This window comes from Enoplosus armatus, chromosome 18, assembly GCF_043641665.1.
Source record: "Enoplosus armatus isolate fEnoArm2 chromosome 18, fEnoArm2.hap1, whole genome shotgun sequence".
Taxonomy (NCBI): Eukaryota; Metazoa; Chordata; class Actinopteri; order Centrarchiformes; family Enoplosidae; genus Enoplosus; species Enoplosus armatus.
This window is the reverse complement of record NC_092197.1, coordinates 7,326,174-7,348,618: the sequence shown is the minus strand read 5'-3', so window position 1 is coordinate 7,348,618 and position 22,445 is coordinate 7,326,174. Positions and strand designations below refer to the sequence as shown.

Here is a 22,445-nt window from a genome sequence, read left to right as displayed (position 1 = left end):
AATCAGATAAAACAAATAACAGTTGTGTTGCGCATGGGGCTGCTTGTTCCTGGAGGATGCGGACATCTAAAGCTGTTTGTATTACCGATGTCACATTAGGGGGAAAGGGAGAGTGGCTTGTGGCCTCCTGGTGTGACACCGTGGCTTAGTTAAACGAAGCTTGTTGCTTCATGGTGTTTATTCATACTCGAAAAACCACAAAGCAATCCATTACCACATGAACAAAATGTCTGCTGAGGCAACAGCATGCTAAGGAAATGTCCTGTGGTTGAACCTGCGGTGCTCTTAAGTTCACCACCATGATGCAAATCTCTAACAGGCCCCCGAGGACCAGAGATTGTGATTTTTATGCTTAAATTACCATCTAGTGAGCTTGATTTTCCTTCAGTATTTCTGCAATGTCACATGATGGAATAGGAGACACACAAGGCCTATTTAATATAGTTAAAAGCAGATTTTGATTCATGATAATTTCAAACAATAATCTACAAAGATTTAATGATTACCCCACATCAGAGCTGTGTTTTCTGGCTCTGCTGCTGTATTATTTGTTGGCTCAATACTGCGCACATAGGCCACATACTCACCCTCGACAATGCAGAAGGACTAAACCTTTATTTCAGATTGCTTCAACACGGTGCAGTGTGGTCCAGGGAAGAGAGGGCACTTATTGTCCACTGAGGACTTTGCCACATTCATTTGAAGAGTGGCCCTTTCTCATTATTAACAGACACACTAAACGATGGGACCCCAAACAATACAGAACAGATCCCTTTATGCGCACAAGTGCTCAACGTTTCGGCAAACCACTGTGTGCCCTCCACCACTCCCTCTCCTTTTCAGATACCTGCACATAAGTGAAAGATGTGGAGGACACAAAGGATATTCTCAACTTTCCTTTTTCTCCCATTCTGTGAAACGGGCCCATTTTAAAGCCTTTATTTGTGCAAAGCCTCTCATTAACTCCGCTCATGCTGCCTCCCTCGGCTTGCCATTGCTTAAGTACTGGGTGTTGTAAAAAAGCTACCAATTAGTCCCTCATCAGCTCCAATTAGAGGAGACAAAGCCTGAGTAAAGATAACTCAATGAGAGGGAGAGGTGGAAGGGTGATGGCTGTCTACGTGTGTTTTTGTGTGTGTGTTTGTGTACATGTGTGTATCCCCGGGGGCCGGCACAACATAGTTTGTAATAATTGAAGAACTTGTGGCCATTCAGTTTGACCCACTGCAGCACAGGTCCATTCACTCTCCAGGCTCCTCAGCGGACCCTTTTCTCAGGGCCAAGTGTTGTTGTGCTGGGAAGACAGGCCCCCCAGGAGTCCCAGAAAGAGAGCCATTCAATCCTCTCTACCTGTTTGCAGCGTATAAAGCACTTAGGGCCGGGCCGATCTCTCATTATTGTCTCTTTCACTCTCAATACTTCCTTAAACTTAGGCTCCAACAAGAGCAAGCCCTTTTAGAGGAGGGAGGGGGGATAGGGGATGTATGTTAAGCGGGTGCCTTTCGCCTCATTAGAATTGAATTTGCACTGTCTTGTAATTACGTTGGAGGGCAACAATGTATTTTTTTCATCATAATCTTCACTGAATGGGGGATGTTTTGGGGCAGTTAATGGGTAACACTAATTTTCTCTGTGCTGCCTTTCTCTGTTTGTTTCCTCCATCGGTTTCCAACAGTTCTGGGCAGCCGCTGCTAATAAAATTACCTCATTAAGGCCTTTATCGCAGCACAGTAACTCACTCATTAATTTGCTATTAAACATTTTCTTTGGAAGGGGAGGGTGTATGTGTATGACGGTTCCCATTCAGTGTTGCATATTTTTGTGGGTAGTTCTAAATAATGAGGGGGACAAGCAGGGAGATATAATTAGGAACAAGGGGGCACTTCAGCAAATATTTGAAATCTTTTAAGGCTTGCCCTTGTATTATGGTGATTAATTACTTCCAGAAGGGATTTTGGAGAAATATATTGCCAAGCTTTTTTCCCCCCCTGTCTTCCAGGACGAGCTGACCCAAGCTTGTTAAAAGGATGTGCACAGGACTTTAATTTCGGCCCCTCTTTAATCAAATGCGAATCATGACATGTACTGTTCTCTGAAAAATGGGCTCGTTGTGAAACAAATAAACAACATGTAAACAATGATGTAGTGTTAAATGGAGGTGGCATCTGAATGTTTTGAGGGAACCCTGGGCATGTGCTGCAAAACAAATCTGTTTTTGTTTATGTTGATGAAATGATGATAATATTGATAATTATGATGACGCAATTGTTAGTTTTAGTTCACTCAGTGAAATGTTGTTTGATTTTAATGTTCAAAAAATGTGTCAAAATATGTCAAAAATAAAAGATGATTGTTTTGCCTCCAGGAACAAAATAGTTACAATAATTAGTCTGACAGAGACGGGCCAAGTGTATTAAATGTGTCTTAATATCATCTCATGGTTGGTGGCTGCCAACCTTGTTGTCAAACATCTTTGAGAGGAAAGATGTTAGAAAGATATTGTTGCATAAGAACATCTAATTTCAGTCATTGAGTCCGAAAATAAACAAGAAAACAAGCATTAACCACGCTGGGTGAACATCGCCACAAAGCTTTATTCATGATTGTGTTTTGATTGAACTACACTGCAAAGTTTAATGAGTTCACTGAACACTGTGTGCTGTGCATCATTCAGATGGGGTGTAATCACACAGTACATACTGTGTGTGACTGACAAGTGACTGCCACCTAGTGGAGCTAGAGGGGTACTGAATGATTATTATGGCACAGTGTACTGAGGGGCAGTGGTGGAAGAAGTATTCACATCTTTTACTTAAGAAAAAATACTCCATGACTAGTAAAAGTTCTGAAAAGTATATAAGTATAACAAGTAAAAGTACTCATTATGCAGCTTTGCCCCTTTGAGAGGGTTACTTCATTATATTGAAGGAAGAAATTCTATACTGCTGAGAGAAACTACCCAGCAGTATATACAATTTATCAATATAAATGCTTAAGTAAAGTACCTTAATATTGAACAGTACTTGACTAAATGTACTTTGCTGCATCTCATTATTTTACATCAGTAAAGTGATACAGAGGTCACATCAACATGATGCTGGAAAATACAGCCGCAGGGGTAAAATCTATATTATCTTTACATCTCTACACACAGCTCTCCAGCTTTAACAGCTGTGTATGTAATGTTTTTGTAGAGTTGTGAACTTCCTTTCTATTATATTGTAGCGCTGTGAAAGTGGTTGGCATGCGGTCCCTCTTTCACTTTTTATGATCTGTTATGAAGACAAAACAGCATCATTTGCACCTACAGACCCACCATCCATTTTCTTTTGAATGTATAATGAAACAGGACTCCAGTCTGAAAACATGGAAAAACCTACATAAAAAATAAGAATCAATAATACATGAGCTTTAGAAGTTGAAATGTTTTCAATAAATAGACATAATGTGTAAAATAAAAGTTCTCATATACTCACTTGACAGATGCAATAAACCACTTTATTCTGCAGTGGTTGATGAGGTACTTGGAAACAACTAACATCAAAGTCTTGACAAAACCAGCGCTGATAAACGAGACTGAAGGTTTCTGTTTTCACGTCTTGTTATTCATGAAAATAAAAATGACTTCACCTTGTGTTGGTCAAGCTCCAGAGAGCATATCTTCAACTTCTCTTCATCCAAATGAAGGACAGAGTGAGATAAATGTAAGTTATGAGTAAGAGAGACAAGGGTGAACTTAAGACGCGTGAAACAAGGTTTATGACTTCAGAAAAAGGCTACACTGCATCCAAAACCCAGCTGGACGCCCAACTCTCCCTTCAGAGGCCAAGCACGTCCAGCCTCTTCCAGCTATGACTTCATATGACTTCACAGCCTTCAGGACTTCAGATAGAAGTGGGGACACCAGAGCGAAAGTATTATGTATTGATGTTGTCAGATTAAACATATTCAGAATAATTTAACACTTTATATTTTTGTCTTTTTTCCTTTTTCTCTCCCTTTCTCATCATTTTAATATTTTCTTTCTCCCCTCTCCCTGTGTTAACATACAAACGACTAATAAAACTGAAACTGAACTGTTGCACTTCTATAGTGAGCCGCAATTATGGTGCCATTATGTTGCCTTTCTTGTTTTCTGTTGAGAAGTTGACAGAATCATCACTGGAAATCTTGCCTTTTCATATCTGACTGATTTTATTGTAACGTGTTAGAGATTCATCAGTCAGTCATTTATCTCTCAGTACTATGGTATTGCTGAGCAAACTTGATATTGCAAAGTGACCTAGAACCTTTAATGGCTAACTGTAAATGGCTTTGAGAAGGTCGCCCTCTGGTGGATCAGTGGACAGTTAACATCCACACAGCCATCCAACAGCTGAGTGCATGCAGTGCAGGAGATCACCTGAGCATGAAATGAACTTTAACTTAAAGTCTTAGTTTAGATATGCAGCAGATTTCACAGTTAGTGGGAAGCATCATCACTTTGTCCACCTATTAAAGCTTTGAATTGACCATTTTCTGCTGCTCAGGACTTCACTGAGTAAGTGAACTACTCAACAATTGGCTTCTTCCTTTTCCACCATCCTGCTTTACAGCTGACAACAATACTGTTAATTCTCGTATTGTCACTGCTCACCACATCCTCAACATGAATAACTATACTTATCAGGCTAATAAAATAAATGTGGAGAAAGGACCCGTTCAGGTTGTTATTCCCTGTTATTGGCTTGTGTGATGCATTTGGCATCAAGTATTTAAAAATATGTAATGATTTACACATGCATTAGTTCTTCCAGATATAATTGGTGGTCTTGACAAGATTTATAACATGACTACTAGAGCTGAAACGATTAGTTGATTAATCGATTAGTTGATCAAGAGGAAAATAATTGATAACTATTTTCATAATCGATTCACCGTTTCAGTAATCTTTCAAGCAAAAGTAATGAAAAAATGCTACACAATCTCAGGTTCCAGCTTTTCGAATGGATTTGCTGCTTCTCTTTGTCATATATCTTCAGACTTATGATAACGTTTCAACAAAATGATTAATTAACTTATTGAAAAAATATAAATTATACTAACTGATAAAAACAATGGGTATGACTACATTGGTAATTAGAAAAAAGTAATCTCAGGCAGCAATGCCTTCTTTTCCATCTTCTTCTAATTGTTATCACTTTGCTGCCATGGCAACTGAAAACTACAGTGAGTTGTTTTACAAATGAGGACTAACGGTATTAGTACACAGTACAAATTCTTAATGCCCCAATTATTCCTACTATTTTAATCCCTCTCTGAATTTATGCTTGATTATGTCAATTGATTCATTATTTAGTATTGGGCGGCACCAATACTTTCTTATACATTTCATGTGAAAGAGAATAATGAACTGTCATAAAGTAATGAGGTAAAAACTGCTTTCATGAGAGACTTGTTTAATGTGCTGTGAAGGAACCATATGTTTCTGAAAATATAAAATAAAAAAAAACATGCATTTTGCACAGTCTACTCATTTTGTTAAAAAATATTCAAATACCATACAAAAATAAACATCTGTGATGAAAAAGGCACACAGTACATTCTGTTTAAATAAAAAAGCAAACCATTTCAATATTTACACCCCAACATTTAGTATTTAAACCCTCTTTAAATATTCCAGTCAAAGTCTGTTCTCTCTCGCGCTGGTTTCCTCTTCCTGTTCCTCTTGGACCCCCCGCCTGTTCGAGGTGGAGGTTCCTTGTAGTCCTCACCTGAGCCTGTATCCACATTGTCCTGGTTGTCCTTCCAGCTGTCGGGGACGGCAGGAAAGTCCTCCCCTGGAGAGTGCATCGGCCGACCGTACACCTTGCTCTGCAGGTCAGCGATGTCGTTACGGATGTCTGCCATCAGCAGAAGCAGGAAGTCAAAGGAGCCTGGAGGGCCCTGGGGGTCGAGTACAACAAAAATGAATTATTTAACAAACATTTCGTTTATCATCTTACAAATTATGTGTGGACATATAATTAAAGTTACTTATTTTTTTTTACGAAATGTTGCATTTGACGGAAAGATTTCATTTGTTCTGCGTATATTTACTCAGAAGCCACAGAGGAGATTATGCCAACAGACATCCAGCTGATCAATGGACTGTTTAGGACTGGCCACTGGCTACTGAGCCTCTTCTCATAATTTGTTAACGTTAGCAACATCAGTGTTTATCTAAGGGGATAATGCTTACTCTGTACTGGATACTATTTACTTTGAGTTTGACAGTGTCATTAACTGTGCAGTTTAATATCCAGACTCCACAGTGGTCTGTTCTTCAGTCATGCTTCAGTTTACCTGTATTGTTCTGTAAAATGGTAACAAGTTACAATAGTGTGGCATCGTTATAGATAGCCAGAATCTTACTGGTGGTCCGACAGGCCCAGGAGCTCCTCTATCCCCCTGGGGAAACAAAGCAAATATTTAGCTTACATGAATTACAGTGTGGGGGGGGAGGCATGAGAAGAATTCATATTATTCTAGTTAGGGAACTTTTTTTAAAGAGGAAGAAGAAGGGAGAGAAACCTGAGATCAGGATGAGAGTGACCACAAATGCCTCAGAATAAGGAAGCATATAATTTTAAACAAACAAAAGGAAGCTTAGATTTTGTATTATTGCCATAGCCAGTTAAAGGAATAGTTTGACATTTTGGGAGCTTATTCGCTTTCTTGCCCAGAGTTAGATGAGCAGATTGATAGCACTTTCATGTCTGTGCGTTAAGTATGGCACTGGAGCTGGTAGGTGATTATCTTAGCTTAGCAAAAAGATTGGAAGCAGGGGGAAACAGCTAGCCTGGCTCTCTATAAAGTCGAAAAATACACCTGTCACCTCTAAAGCTCAGTAATTAACACGTTGTATCTCGTTTATTTAATCCATGCGCCAACGTGAAGAGCTGTAACTACTTCTTGTTAACCAGTCACAGCGCACAGCGAGAGAAATAGCCAGACACCAGTGAAACCACAACTTGTCATTTTTACTTTGTTTTGTGTACGGACAGAACACACTCAATACAACATGGTAATTACTGGTAGGTGTATTTTTTAAGAGCCAGGATAACTGTTCCCATTTGCATCCTGTCTTTATGCTAAGCTAAAGTAATTGAATCGCGGAGACATGAGAGTGGTATCGATCTTCTCATCTAACATTCGGCAAGAAAGCAAATATGTATACTTCCCAAAATGTCTAAAAACAATTCATGAAACTGTGTCCTGTGTATGTGACAGATAAAAAGTGTGTGCTGTTCATATAATACTAAACATACTGTCTGAGTGTGAAGTATCATGGCAGCCTGTTGACCTTCGGTAGCACACACACATATTGACCTGACTACTGTGGTTGTTAGCCAGGCTCAGGGTCACACTGGGGCTGTGAGTGTTTTGGCAGATGGTTTGGATTTGTTACTCAGAGATACAGATTACCATCAACCTCCAATCTATCCACACAAACATCCCAGCTGTACTGAAAGAATACCAACGTACTATGTCAATAAGGGAGATGCACCTAAGTTGTTCCATACGTGATCCACAAGCTAAGCAAACAGTGTTACGGGTATAACAAGACCATCTCTTCAGCTTTTACACCTCGTACTTCTCTTCAGTGTGACATGGATGACTGGTCATTCTTGAATCATTATTATATTATATTATTTAGAAAAATGAATGCTGTAAAATCAATCAGCTATAACTAGCCACAGGTTGCCAATCTCATCCCCTAAGAATGATTTAAATTCTAGGTTATCAAAACCAGATTCCTGTCCAATCACAATCACTTTTAGATCTGATAATGTCTCCAAGTCTGCCATATATTAGCTGCCTGAACTAACTCCACTGGCTGCTCCCACTCTAAGTTGATTCTGACATCCTACTGAATCACAGAGCTTCAAATTCCCATTGAAAGTCAGCCTTGGCACTGAGGGAAACCTTACCACTCTCACTGCACAACCAATCTACCGTCATATCAAAGATGGACAGGAAGTTGGCTCTTATTTTCAATAGACTTTGTAGCTCATCTTTGTGCCACCATTGTTGTCACAGTCTCAAGTGATGTTCATATTTGATTTATCTTCATTAAGGAAAATAACAGCTAAACATCTCCATTTGAGGCGAGTGTGTACTCCCCATCTTAAAGAGAGTGGAGTCTCACCAACTCAGCTGCAACTGCTCCAAAGCACAAGGCATCATCTGCAAACAGCAAAGATACCTGACCTCAGCTGCTCTTTGATTTTCTTTTCAGGAATATTACAAAATGAGAGAGGCGAGTAAATCTGGTTTTATACAAAAAAAAATGTGTAAAATGCAAACACAAATCTCACTGCAGCCAGGGTGGAATCTGCATTGTGCCTCCTTAATCTGAGGCTTAACCATCTGTTGCAGTCTCTTTTTTAACACTTAGCCTCAGGCTTCCTGGGGAGCAACAGCAGAGAAAAGCATTCCAGTTAGCCTTTTGAAAGATGGTGACTACCTCCCTTCAGCCAATCCAAAGGCACTGTTCACAAAATCCATGTGATATTCCAGACAACCGCAACACCCCGGAGGTATCCAGAGTCTTCCCACTGATGGAAGAAGATACTGGGTTGCTACTTGAACAGACTAGCTGTTGGCCTCAGCTCCTTGTGAACTAGGTCAATTCTGACTCAGGTTGCAGTAGAAACTTGTTTGCAGGTGAGAGAAATCTTGCTTATAATAGATGATATCACTCTAAACAAATAGTGATTCTCTGGTAGAATGTGTAATCTCACGTCTGATTAAGCAACTACAAGACTGTCCAAGTTTGGCCCAAGATGCTCTTGTACAAAGTGCATTTATTTGAACCTATAAATGGCTACTATTCCACCAAATCGTGCTCCTTTGGTCTTTCCAATAATTCCCAACGAGAGCTTTTAGGTATAATTGCTGTTAGGCACACCAGTTTTCCTCTCTGAACTTGTAGCAACTTGCAGTAATCCTACCATCTGCAGGGACAAACTCAGCCTGTGCAGCATCCAGCTGAGGATTTGTGAGAATCCTGACACCTGCCTTGCGGTTTTCACCCCATATAAATCTGGTGAAGTTGAGAAACAATCTAGCTATTGGGAAATATCTTTTAAAAGACATGGTGTTGGCAGGTGATCCAAAAGTATCTAGTTGGTACTTTGAAACCTTCTAGTATCTTTCCTTTGAGAGAGGCCATGTTCAGTGAGCCAAGAGTCAAATTCTGCTGCCAACATGAATGACTCCGCTCCCTGAGGGGCACTGTGCTGGACAACTGTTCTACAATGTGCAATTGAAAAGGAGACTCTTGTCTAGAATAGTTGCCTCTTATATAAAAGTTATATACAAAAGTTTAAAAAAAAATACACAGATAGGACAAAATTAGGTGACAAAACAGCATCTGACCTCACCTTTAGGCCATCTTTTCCAGGTGCTCCTGGAGGCCCCTGTTAAATGAAAAAAATCACATTTGCATGTTTATGTCAGTTTCCTTTCACATTCCAAACACATACAAGTCAGTTGGACTTGATACTGTAAAGTTCATAAATGTGACTTTGCATGTGGCTATCTATCTGATGGTTTGTCCCTGCCTTGCACCCAAACAGAAATGTGTTAATGTTTAATTCACTACTTTCACAGATAACTAATTCGTTCTAAATCTTTTTAAACTCAGAACTGACATCTTTATCGAGCTCCAACATCGATTATGCAAGATTAACTTTGTGGCTGCCTCCAGGCCATTTGTGAGTGACTTCAGCTCGATGGCAGGGAGCGCTTTGATCTCTTTCCTGGGATAATCATCTTTAAAAAGGTGTGAAGACATTGTGTAGGGAGTAGGGCCAATATTCACATCAGTACCAAGCCTGTGAGTCACACACTATACCACATTTATCATCTCTGAAACCGAGACATGCCGTCAAAAACATGTGACCTGGTGGCCAAACCTCATTGTGCTCAGAATCTAATCAGGTTTTTGTGTGGAGAGAGGGACAACTCCCTTTTAGTCAGACCTCACCAGCATGTATACTGATTAAATGTATTAACAGGCCATAAATATAAAGGGTCCTGCATTAAAACACACACACACACACACACACACACACACACACACACACACACACACACACACACAAAGTAATAGATCACTTTCAGTGTTCCAGACTTCTTGGTTTGGCATCATGTAGCTTGTGATATGACTGATTGCAGGTGTTGATAAGTCTGATTTATCAATAACGAGAATTGCATAAATACGTAAGCTTTAAAAAATAGAAATATGTCTCTATGTCCACATCCTGCACATTCTTGATTCAGATCCCACACTTTAACACGGAGGGTTCACACTCCCTGTCAAGACTGAGTGCTGCACAAAAACACAGTGAGCCAAAGAAAACAACCAAAGCTGTAAATGGAATCAGCTTTCTCTGTTGTTATTGCCATCACCATGTGTCATCCTTTCTCACCTTGCAAAAGTGTGGGTTTCTTCAAGGAGGGGGTTTTTATGTCTCTGAAGTGTGTCAGTTGAAACACAAGAGACGACGTCCATACTCATGCTCCGTTCATGAAGATAAATCAACCATAACCCCCCTGTCTCACAATGGTAGATTACTAAATTATCTGAATCATTTTGGTGAGTAAAACGTGGAATCCCATAAAATCTGCAACACAGACTTAAGTGAAAAGAGCTTGTCCAGGATTTACTGCATTCAGTGCTGTCATCCAGATTCATTTAGTAATTCTGCTGTACGACACAAACCAGAAGTGTGGAACTGAGCCAACAGAAAACAAAGGCAAAGATAGATGTAAGAGACTGGTGGACTGTATCCAAGAATTACTCAAAGCAGTGAAGGTCACAGTCAGAACACACACACACACTCATACTTTGTGTATGAGTGTGTGGCCTTTGCTGTTAAATATGAGGAATATGACAAATTCAATTGTATATACAATTCTGAGTAAAGGTAAAGATCTATTTTTTCTGGGATGAACTTTGTGTGGCCAGAGTTTGGTCAATTTGATTAAAACACAATTATTTATAATGACTGTGGAAAAAGGTAAGGTATGTATTAACTGACCACGGGTCCTCGGGGGCCCCGTTTGATGTGGGACAGGTCTGGTGTGGGTCCAATGGGTCCCATCAAGCCCCTGGGACCAGGAGGCCCAGAGGACCCTAACAGTCCTGTAAGACCTGGAGGGCCCTCTGGTCCTGGATCTCCTAAAACAATCCAGACTGATATTAGTGAACTAAAGACAACTGATCACAAAACATCAGATACAGAATATGGACAGATTACTATGAAACCTGGTGCAGAAATTCATGCCCCCCTTGTGATGAATTGTAATAACTTTGTGATCCCCATCATCAGGTCAAAATTTTATTGTGTCCAATACTTTATGACCAAAGATCTGCAAAACATTCCCATCAACCTCAGCTGTACTTTGTGTTTAGTGCTTCATACTATCCCTGCTGAATGCAGGCCAGTTTCCTTATGCAGAGTCTGACACTGTTTTATTATTTCTAGCTTCATGTGTTTTACCTGGAGGACCAGGGAGACCTGGAGGCCCTGGTAAAAATATGGGCGACGTCAGGATTTTCTCACTGGTCATCTGCTCAGGGACGTCAGCGCTGTTTGACAGCATGGCCATCTTGAATAATGATGCAGAAAAGAATGAGTGTATGCATAGGTCAATGAGACGTCAACTACAAATAATTGAATGAATGATATATCAAATAAAGGACATAGCAAATGAAAATACATATTCTCTCATGGGATGAAAGTCTTTTTTCCCTTCATTTGAAATGTCAAACATCCAAATGCGTAACTGCACAATTTTGTCATTTGGTCATCATTCCTAAAATGGTTTAACATACAATGATTCATAAAGTCCTGCTCTGTCAAACAGGACAGGAAAATTACACACTGAAGGGCCAACTTCAAGTAAGATTATGTTAAAATTATATCCCCTGCCTAAGATGAAAGCTGATCTTCCATCTGCAGCACGTTACAAGCTGTAACCCAGACAGATGGAGGGCCAGGCAACCCCTCTGCATTATTCAGCAAGACCAGGAGAGTTCCTGCTCTGTATGCTAAGTGGCATCCTTGGGAAAAGTTATCTTTGATCTCTGTATAACATCATGTGGATCTGGCAATCCCAGAGGGAAACACGTGAAAGACCTCGCTATGCTGCAAGGGCCCGCAAATCAGAATTCATGCGCACAGACGTATAAGCATATGTCCCAAACACACACACACACACACACACACTGAGCGAGGTCGTGGTTCACCTGCTGATCAGTGAGCATTATGCAAGACTGTAGCCTGTGACCTTGAGCACAGGTGTTTGAACCACAGTGTGATCCTAAACTCATACTCTGACCTTCCCATGATATGAATAAATGAGAATATACTTTCTTAGATACTGTAATAATAAACATTAAGCACAGTCATTTTGTTTTCTTAATATATTGACATTAAGAAAAAAGAATCGTATAGCTGCAGGAGCACCTAGACCACACAGCTGGGAGCAATATATAACGTGTTACAGTCGAGGGTGTTGAGTGCCACTGTTGACAGACTCGTGCTCAGATAGATTCAGACGCCTGTGATTACACAGAGGGAAATGTAACCCCACAAATTGCCCTCTTATGGACGAAGAAATCTACCAGCAACAGAGAAGGAAGTTTTTTCAGACATTTTTTTTTATTAGGAAATAAAGTGCTTAAATAAATGTCAAGGAAGTTGTAAAAAGTCTGCATGCTGTTGTTTCTGAAATACTTTCAGGTATGGACTCCTTGGAGATAAAGCAAGATCTTTAGGTGGTGATAAAGAAACAGAGCCGTACTGCACATATTTATATTCTGCTGAGTCAAGAAGGTGTGTTTAATGCCCACTGGGGCCTTTCTGCAGTCAACCATAGAATACCAGAAATAGTTACAGGATGCAGGATTATGATTTAAAGATAAAAATAGTGTAGTGTTACAGGTAAATTGCGTAGGTTCAATTTTATGGTCGTAAGATAGAAATGTTATTATGATCTGACCCTTACCTTCTGTTTAAGCTGCAGGACTGACATCTTGATCTGGAGAAAATCGTCACATGTGGCTGAGCAAGTTCCAGCATTCATCACATTGTCAGACTTCTCAAAGAGATGCACTGCTGGGAATTGGGAAAATAAATATTTCACAGAAGTTATCAGAAAATGCTTCTTTCAGAAAAGGAAAAGGAAAAACAATATCACCTTCTTTACGAAATATGTGGGCAGATTTAGCATGATTTGTATGTCTTTGCTTACTTATATAGTGTGATGAAGCAATCCTATTAAAAGAAACAAGATTAATTAAACTATTTCTGTAATTAATAATTGACTGTGTGAGCTAACTGTCTGTTTAGGGTGATGAGTGACTTATTCAGTGCAGGATAAGTCTGTAACGCTGTCATTTGTGAGACCTGAGTGTGGTGGGTCACTTAAAATCCTTGACTTAGACAAGGGGGAAGGGGGTCCAGTAAATGTGTCAGAGCCTCGGGGAAGACTAGTGCAGAACTAATGTCTGACTACTGGCTCTGCAGGAGGTAAAACAATGCAATATAATTTCATATCTCCATATTCCATGCAAAAAGATGGGGCACTGAGGACATTTCTTTATACAATTCTAAAATTAACCACTCTTTATTCAGAAACTACATCAAAACATTGAAGTTTAAGCAATGAGCTTGCACATTCCTGTAAAGAGAAAAAACAACACGAAAAGTACAGGCTAATTCATATACTTCATGGATGAGTGAAAATGTCTGGACACTATTTTCCCCACTATGTTACAAAGCAGCAGGACATAAAGCAGGAGCATGACTACATGTATCATAGTGTTTCAATGTCTTCTCCTGAAATGTTTTAGTAGGTAATGGAAGATAAACTCAGGGGAGGAAGTAGCAAATCTGCAGCCCCTGACCGCTTCACTGGCAACTGAATCTGGGTCAAAAAATGACTTTATTATTGCCTGAACATTTTGTGATGTTTTCCTCAAATGCATCCAGCAAATCAGAAAAGACCAAGAGTCACGGGGGCAGTGGTATATTTGAGAGACAGAACTGTTCTGACATGCACAAAGAGCCGGGATGTGTAATGACTACCAGGTGTCTATGTTTGTAGTACCCCCATCTCTTCCTCTCTCCCACACATACACACACACACACACACACACACACACCCCCCAAATAACAATGTGTGTTCACCTCCACATCACAGTCAGATGAGCCCTTAAAAAAAGAGAAAATGTGTGAGTAAAAATACTATTCTCACCTCTCTCCCCCTTCGTGCATGTTTTCCCATCTTCTTCCAGGAAATAGCCTTTCTCACACTCACACCTGTAGCTCCCCACAGAATTGAGGCAGATCTGAGAGCATGCAGTCATGTTTTTGTCAGCACATTCGTCGATGTCTACATGTTGCAGAGACAGGCAAAGATAGAGAAGGGACAGCAAGCAAATTAAAAAAAGACCATGTCTATAAAATAACTTTTGTTTTCTGTTACAACCATCAAAAAACAAATGATAGATTGGTATGATTGGAGTGTATGAAAATCAACTGCAGCATTTGGCAAAAAGATTCATTATATATTCTACATATAAGATGTAATTGACACTGTGATATATATACATGTATAATACATATTTATTCATTAATGTAACCGTTATGCACTGTATGCAGGGTAATTCAATTCAGATTAAATAAAACAAGGATAAAAAGGATGATAACGTAAAAAAGACATGCATGGATTAAAAGCCAAATTAAACCTAAAATGATCTTCAATCACTTAGATTTACTTATTGCAGTGTACTGTACAATGTATGCGGGACTCAATTAATATTTCAAAACAAGCAAAAGAAATCAGGCGATCCAATTTCACATTCTGTGTTGCTGCAATTTATTCCATCTGAGTAGAGCAAAACCTTTAAAGGCTTTTTGCCAAGCTCAGATTTCACCAGACTAAGCCGTTAAAGACTTCTTGTCCTGCAGAATTGCGGTAAGATAGACTATTTTTTAAAATTGATCTAAAAGAAAGAGCGCACGTGCCTTCTAACACTTTCACCCGTTATAAATATGAGAATGTAAAGCATCTCCTTGTTTTTAAAGAGGAATTATCTTGATGTGTTGTTGCACAAGGTCTCACCCAGACAGTAGGGTTTCTCTCGGTGTCTGTGGCGCTCACGGTCGTAGCGGTAGCCGGGATAACAGGTGCACACCACTCGACCAAAATGGTCAGTACACTGTTGCTCACAGGGGGCGCCAGCACACACATCATAGTCTGCAGAAATAAATGATGCATTTTATCAGTGTGAATACAAGAACACTCAAGAGGGAATCTCCTATCCATCTACAGTATATGCCTGTCATGGGTGATTAAACATTCAGTGAGGTTAAAACAAGAGAAAGTTCGGTGAAGTGCATTGAAGGACTAAAGACCTTGTGGGACATGATGGGAGAGAATTCCAAAAAATATCAAATGCACAAGACAGACTACAGTTTTCTGTACCTTCAGGAATGCACTGGCCCAACACAAACTTGAAGCCCTTGCAACATTTCTTCCTGTAAAATATGAAATGGACATGCATATAAGAAAACAAATCCAAAATACTTTACAATCACATAATAGGTCCCATATTTCCATATTATAATGTGCATAATGCTTGACATGTAACATTAATAAGGATCTGCAGATTGAGTTGTGATTCAGTCTGTTTTTACAATTGTGTTTGTTAATGTAGGAAACATCTTCATGAAGATTGGCCAGACTACACACACACACACACACACACACGCACACACACACAGACTGCTGTCTGCAGGTCTCATTGCTGTGTCTGGCCTGCTGTTGCGTGTTCGTTCCTGTCTGATGATGACACTTCTCTGAATGACAGTTAAAATCCCCTGTTGGGTTGACTATGCTGACTGAGTGGTGTTTCTTATTTATGTTTAAAATATTTCTTTTCCTGCTCACTTGTATACTTTCTAATCCATACATCAGTACGCAGATTTTGTGATTTTATAGAGGCCATGATAAATAGAATCACTCCTTATCCAAATAGTTTACCTGAGAAAACAACTTGATGAGACAATGTAAAGCAACAAACTAATGAGATTTCCTATGATATCTGCTCTGTTGCATCATTCCTTCCCACATCTGTGTTAAGTTTTATTATACCATCTCCATAATAACATATTGTTGCAATATTTTATCAGCACAAGTCACATCATCATGAGGTAATATTCATCCCTCCCTCACACTCAGCTCTAAGGAAAAGTGCTACCAGGTGTTACTTTCAAACAGGAAGTGATAAAAAAATCAAATGACACCATGAAGTCATGGCAATATGGTGCAGTCGCACTTACTTTGATAGTGGTACTGAAAAAAGATTACTCTTAATGTTTTACAGCTTTTATTCAGGAGCAGTTATGATGATAGGGATATTCCTATGGGCCTGTCTAGTAATTTTATATAATGAAAGCTCTCCCTCCTCTGCTCACCTGCATTCAAACACAATCGATCTTTTATTGATTTATTTTATATAACAAGATTCAGCTGTGCTCAAACAGATTACCCATAAGAAAACAAGACTCAACAGCTATGCTAGCGGCTCTGTGAGGCTGAATGCCAGCATGCATAGTGCTATGACAGTGCTGTTTAGCAGGTATAATGTTTACCATATTAACCATCTTGGTTTAGTGTGTCAGCATGCTACCATTTGCTAATAAGCGTTTAACACATCATGGGGCAGATGTGAATGTCATTAGCTTTGCAGGTATTTGGTCATAAACCAAAGTATTGCAAATCACAAATGTCAACCTCATAGAGGTGCTAGAGGAAAAGTCAGGGGATCAACAAAGTCAGTAGGACCATGAATCTCTGTAAAAAATGTCATGGAAATATATCCAATAGTTGCTGAGATATTTCAGTCTGGACCAAAGCAGTGGACTGACCAACAAACATTGCTGTCCCTAAAGCTATGCTGCTACTGTGGCTTAAAACTGTGTCTACTGTCTGTCTTGCTCCTAAACACTACACCTTAGGAGAAATAAAGAGATGCACATGATACAATTATTTGGGGGAATGTTGTAGAAGTGTTAGAAAAGCTGAATATGTTATCTGACAAATTTCAGATTAAATGGCCCATAAAGACTTGGAATAGAATGAGGGTATATAACAGTAATACATTTTGAAACCAATGACCTCTTATTTTCAGTTTCTCATCTCATTACAGTAAGATTTTCCATTTGCTACTTCAAAATCTATTTATGGATCAAGTGACCCATCCATAAAAAGGCTAAGCTTTTTGCAATAACATCATCACAGAAATATAATCCTGGTAAAACAAAGTAAATCACTGACTCTGCACTACTGCAATCCAATGAGTCTACCGTCTACAGTCGACTGCATTTACAGTCATTTTCATTGGTGCAGGATATACAGAGCAGCCAAGTACTTATTCAGTCACACAACTGAATATTTACTACCTAAAGAGGGCCCATAAGAACCTCTTTCACTGCACTTGAGGCTCCCACTGAAGAATATTAACCTCATCTCAAGTCTTTGCTGACACTCAATGCTGCTGCTCCTGCAGATGTGGTTATTGTAGAAGAGGAACAATGACCAATCAGGAGGTTGTCCATGAGGTGCGAGCAAGCCACGTGTAGTGCTTTTGGGAGTTTTTGTGCTTAAGTGTGTTTCACGAGAAGCATACATCAGCTACAGCGTAGCTTTGTGCGTAGCCTCTTTAGCTGTAACATGTTAACGCACTGTAAACTTCAGCTATACTTTGTGCTCAGTGCTAGCAAGTGTCAGCATGCTCACACGCTAAACAAAGATGGTTAACATGGTATACATTAAACATCAGCATGTTAACATTATCTTTGCATGTTAGTAAGTATACGTTGGCATTTAGCTCAAAGCTCCATTGTATAGCCTCACAGAGATGATAGCATGGCTGTAGACTCTAAGTCTTGTTCATGAAACTCTTTAGTATGTTTGTTATTTATGTTCTGTATGGTAGTTTGCTAAAGTTAGTTGATGGAACACCCTAAATTGTTGCTTTATATATGTAGGATATCTATTAAGCATGGAAGTACTGCATGTTTTTATTTTAGGCAAAGATAAATGTACTGTCAAATGTACCAGCGCATGCCAAACTGTCAATTTGTGCAAGTTAAGTGCATTTCAGCGTATGCTGTGGCGTTTGTGTGTGGAGGAGGCTACAGCTTGGACACCCTGAGAGAGCTGATCTGAGGATGGTTTCCTGTGTGACCCAATATTTCATGTCATAATAACATCCCCATGAGGGCAGGAGGCACTTACAGCAAATAACCAGCTTAGCAAAATAACCAGGGTTACTTGAACAATCATGAGAAAACAAACATCTATGTCCGTCTCCAGAAGATCATGAAAGAGGCGACAGCATCCCATGGAAACTGGATCCATATCTGTGTTGTTCATTTTTACTCAACTGTATCTTTATTAAATTACCATTCGGGAAATGCTTATTAGCCCTATATATTCTACCATATTATACTTTCTCTCATTATATCATTAAATAAACAAGTCTAAAAGTTATATTGAGTTACTTTGCAGATTAAAACACTTTTAAATTATAAACAGTATTATCTGGCATTTTCCATTTACACAACTTGATTTAATTTAAAATGTTGATTTCTTATGTTGTTCCTTTGATAACCTTTTATATTTTGACACGTGGACATGAAAACAGGCAGACCGGGAGAGGTAGACACCCAGAACAGAGATGGTAATGATATGACCTGTCTACGAGTTAAAACAACATGCCTAGTAAAGACTCTTGGTGATGGATACTAAGCTGAAGGTCAGTGCACTAAAGCAATAAAATAACCTCAAACCAACTACATGATTTATAATCTGGGGGTGGAAAATCTGTCAGGTCTTTGATATGGAGGGTCTCAAGAGATAAACTGCTCATACATGAAACTAACATTCTCATCACATACCAGATGTATAGCAATGTGTAACTATGTGCTCTAGTTGGAGTTTTCAATTTGTTTTTTACTGCCTTGTTTAAAGTGTTATTGTCCAGTTAGAAGTCCTAGAGAGATTATTGCCAAATTACATGTTGTGGCAATGGTTATGCCTGCAATTAGTGACTGCAGTCCAAACACACCTTTCCAGAATGGTGAGTGTTTAAGTCGCTCGGGGTAAAACTGTAATGTTTTCCCATGGTGAGGGCCAAGTTAACTCTTGAAGAAGTAACTCTTTTTAAAATTTATAAAAATGGTGTCTATGAATTGTGTGAGTGAACTCCAGCTTCTGCTAAAGCACTCTAATGCTTAAATCAAAATGGAAATAATTATTTCCAAACAGCTTTGTCTACATTTAAACAACTGTCTGAGTCAATATCTGGCATCGATTCTCAAAAAGCTATTTAACAGTCCACCTCAGCTCCTCTCACAGTATTTGAACAGCAGAAACAGCTCAGGTCTAAATCCCTCTCCACAGTGACATGCTAGGGGACAGTCAAAGAGCATGATACAAATGTCTCTTTGTTTTAACATTTCATAGAATAACTACTATCCAAAAAAATTAAGCAAGGGTAATTGGACATGAAGCTCTTTATAATATTCAGCACACAAAACAAGACCATGCTGAGTAATGATGCACAGGGCCCTTAGCACCTTTCATAACAACAGCTAAGAATACAATCCTGTGCAAGCTTGTTAGTTGCTCATGTACTTCATGCAAATTAGCAAACAAAGTTAAAACACATGTGGATTTCATTCATATTCATGAGAGAGAACAAGGGGGAAAAGTTATTCCAAATGCATTCATGACACTTTTTTTTTCTACAAGAATATCAATGAGCAGAGTTTGCAGAGTCACACGCCCACACACACACACACACACACACACACACACACACACACACACACAATACCAGCTTGTTGACTGACATTTGACTTCAGACACACTACACTGTGAGTCCTGCACTTGTTCAGAATGAGCAGGACATCACAGACGATCTGATTGTTTTGTCACCTGTGCCTTTTTTCACCTAAATGTTATTTCATTTTGCCAGTGATCCATATCATTTTACAGGGCCCCCCCTGAAATCTAGACATAGATTAGTCTGACCTCAGTTACCCGGGGTGAACCATAAGCACTCTAATTACCTTATAAACAGTGGACCTCCCCTGAACCAACATGGTGGACCAGCCTGGCCTGGCTTTTTCTTGTAATGAAACACACTTATTCACACCGACACACGAGTTACAGTGGAAGCAACTACAGTATGAGCCGAAGGATGAATAAGACAAAGAAGCATACATGCACCTTCAGATGAGGGGCCCACTTCATCACATCCCAGCATGCTCTTCTCTCTAACAGTGATAACAATTACAAAACTAAAGGGTATCACACACACAAACACACACACAGCTGTGAGACAACACACGCAGTCTGCTCAGTGGAGGCTTATTTGTCTAACATTGCTGCCAGTGATATACAATAACATGTCTGCATTCCACTCAAGAGAAGATGTTTGTCGCGGTGGAGAGGACACAACGCTGCTGATTAGCCTGCTCATGCTGAATGGTGTGGATTCAGTGTGACAAAAAAGAAACACTAATGAGTTAATAATTCAATGATTTTGAAAAAATAATGATCCCCATTGTTTTAAACAGACATGTCAAACATTTTCTGGTTCCAGCTTCTCAAATGTGAGGAATTGTCTCTGTTGTGTATCATTATAAATTCAGACAAAAGCTCTGATTGGCATTTTTCACTGTTTTTAGACATTTTATAGACTAAATGACTAATCCAAAAAAGTATTGACAGATATGTGGGTAAGACATCATTAGCTGAGTACAACATAAAATCCTTTTGTCAATTTCAATCAAGTTTGAGGATTTGTTTTACTTTTTTCTTCACTTCTTCCTGGTACTAAACAAAAGTAGCCTATATGAGAAACAGAAAGACGCACGTACCCCTTAGATAACAGTACATAACTGAAAAAAGCAAACAAACAAAAAAGCTGACAAAATTACTCAAATAATCACAAGTTGCTGTCCACAAGCTGCTTCTCATTACCATCAATTTTCCCCAGAGATCTGACTCCATATCCAGTAATCAGTGTCTATGGACTCTTTAGTCTATCCTCGAGTCCTTCATAGCTCAGACTTTGCTCCTTCTTCTCCTCTCCCTTAACATCACTGTTTGGCCTTCTTAAAACATTCCACTATCTGCCAGCCAAATTAGACTTAGTCTCAGAACGTGCCCTCTACAAGATGGCATTATTGACATCCTGTTTACACTGCCAAGCTTTTGGTGTGAGTCTTAGTCAACTGACTCTTGTGCAAAACCTGCAACAAAGGCACAATCCTTTCAGTATGTTTGCAAAAAACCATGTGTTAAATCAGACGTTTCCTCATCAACAACAACTCTGCCCAAATTCTTTTTTCAATCTTCAGTCTCTTGTCTGGACTGCTGCAGTTCCTTCAGCTAATCCAGATGAAATCCTGAATTCTCCCTCTCTTTTTAGCTGCTCCATTCACTCTCAACTCTACACTGCAGGATCACTTGTTATCCTCTGTTGCAGACTCAAAGTCAAATGTATAAGTGCTACTGTCACCTTACATGTATCACAACTCACTCGGCTGTCAAAAAAAGACTACTTTCAAAATAGTTCTGACGCTACACTCTAGCTATGTTTCATTTGTCAGTACTTTCATGCTGGTAAAGTAATACAGTAAAGAAATTCCAAAAATGTGTCACAGACAGATAAAATTGATATGAATCCTTATCTTGAAGTAGAATTTCTTTTGTATACTTTACCTGATCCTCTTAGTCTTCTATGATAGTAAACTGAAAATTATTGGGTTTTGGACAGTTGGTCGGACAAAACGAGAGAATTTGGGAGTATTTGTGAAAATAAATGGCAGATGAATCGATAATAAGAATAACTGCTGTTGCTGCTCTAGTTGGGATAGCATAATACGATGCTGGGATATCTTTATGCACATAGTTGCCTTATTATACCTGCAGTCTTGTATTCCAAAGAGTTGTTGTGTTTTCAAAACATTATAACTAAAACAGACAAGTTAAAGGCACTCCAGTCAAAATTTCAGATGAATATTACCAAAGCAAAAAACGAGTAGGAAACCAAAAAGTCCACTTTTGATAACAGGAAGTGAAACTTTATATTCAACAAAGTGATCTATCTCCTCTTCTTTTGGTCATAATGGATTTGTCATTCCATGACTTGCATGTACTACAACCTAAAAAAAAAAGGAAGACATTCACAGGATATTTGATATTGTTTGTTATATTTAAGGCAGTTTAAATGCTGTCACTTTCATATAAACCCTCTCAGCTATGCTTAGAAACACATGCAGACAAATAGGCATGCTAACACACACACACACACACACACACACACA

At 39.2% G+C, this 22,445-nt stretch overlaps 1 protein-coding gene across 1 annotated transcript in view; it reads right to left on the bottom strand.

Annotated features, from left to right (window-relative positions):
- Positions 1-5,466: 5,466 nt before the first annotated feature.
- Positions 5,467-22,445, bottom strand: part of ccbe1 (collagen and calcium binding EGF domains 1) — a 32,124-nt gene continuing 15,145 nt past the window's right edge. Inside the window, exons 4-12 of the mRNA XM_070924997.1 lie at positions 15,526-15,578; positions 15,163-15,297; positions 14,293-14,430; positions 13,042-13,151; positions 11,532-11,640; positions 11,070-11,200; positions 9,408-9,443; positions 6,394-6,429; positions 5,467-5,925 (exon numbers count right to left, since the gene is read on the bottom strand). Coding sequence (XP_070781098.1) covers positions 5,650-5,925; positions 6,394-6,429; positions 9,408-9,443; positions 11,070-11,200; positions 11,532-11,640; positions 13,042-13,151; positions 14,293-14,430; positions 15,163-15,297; positions 15,526-15,578 — 1,024 coding nt within the window. The 3' untranslated portion in view covers positions 5,467-5,649. The remainder of the gene's footprint in view (positions 5,926-6,393; positions 6,430-9,407; positions 9,444-11,069; positions 11,201-11,531; positions 11,641-13,041; positions 13,152-14,292; positions 14,431-15,162; positions 15,298-15,525; positions 15,579-22,445) is intronic.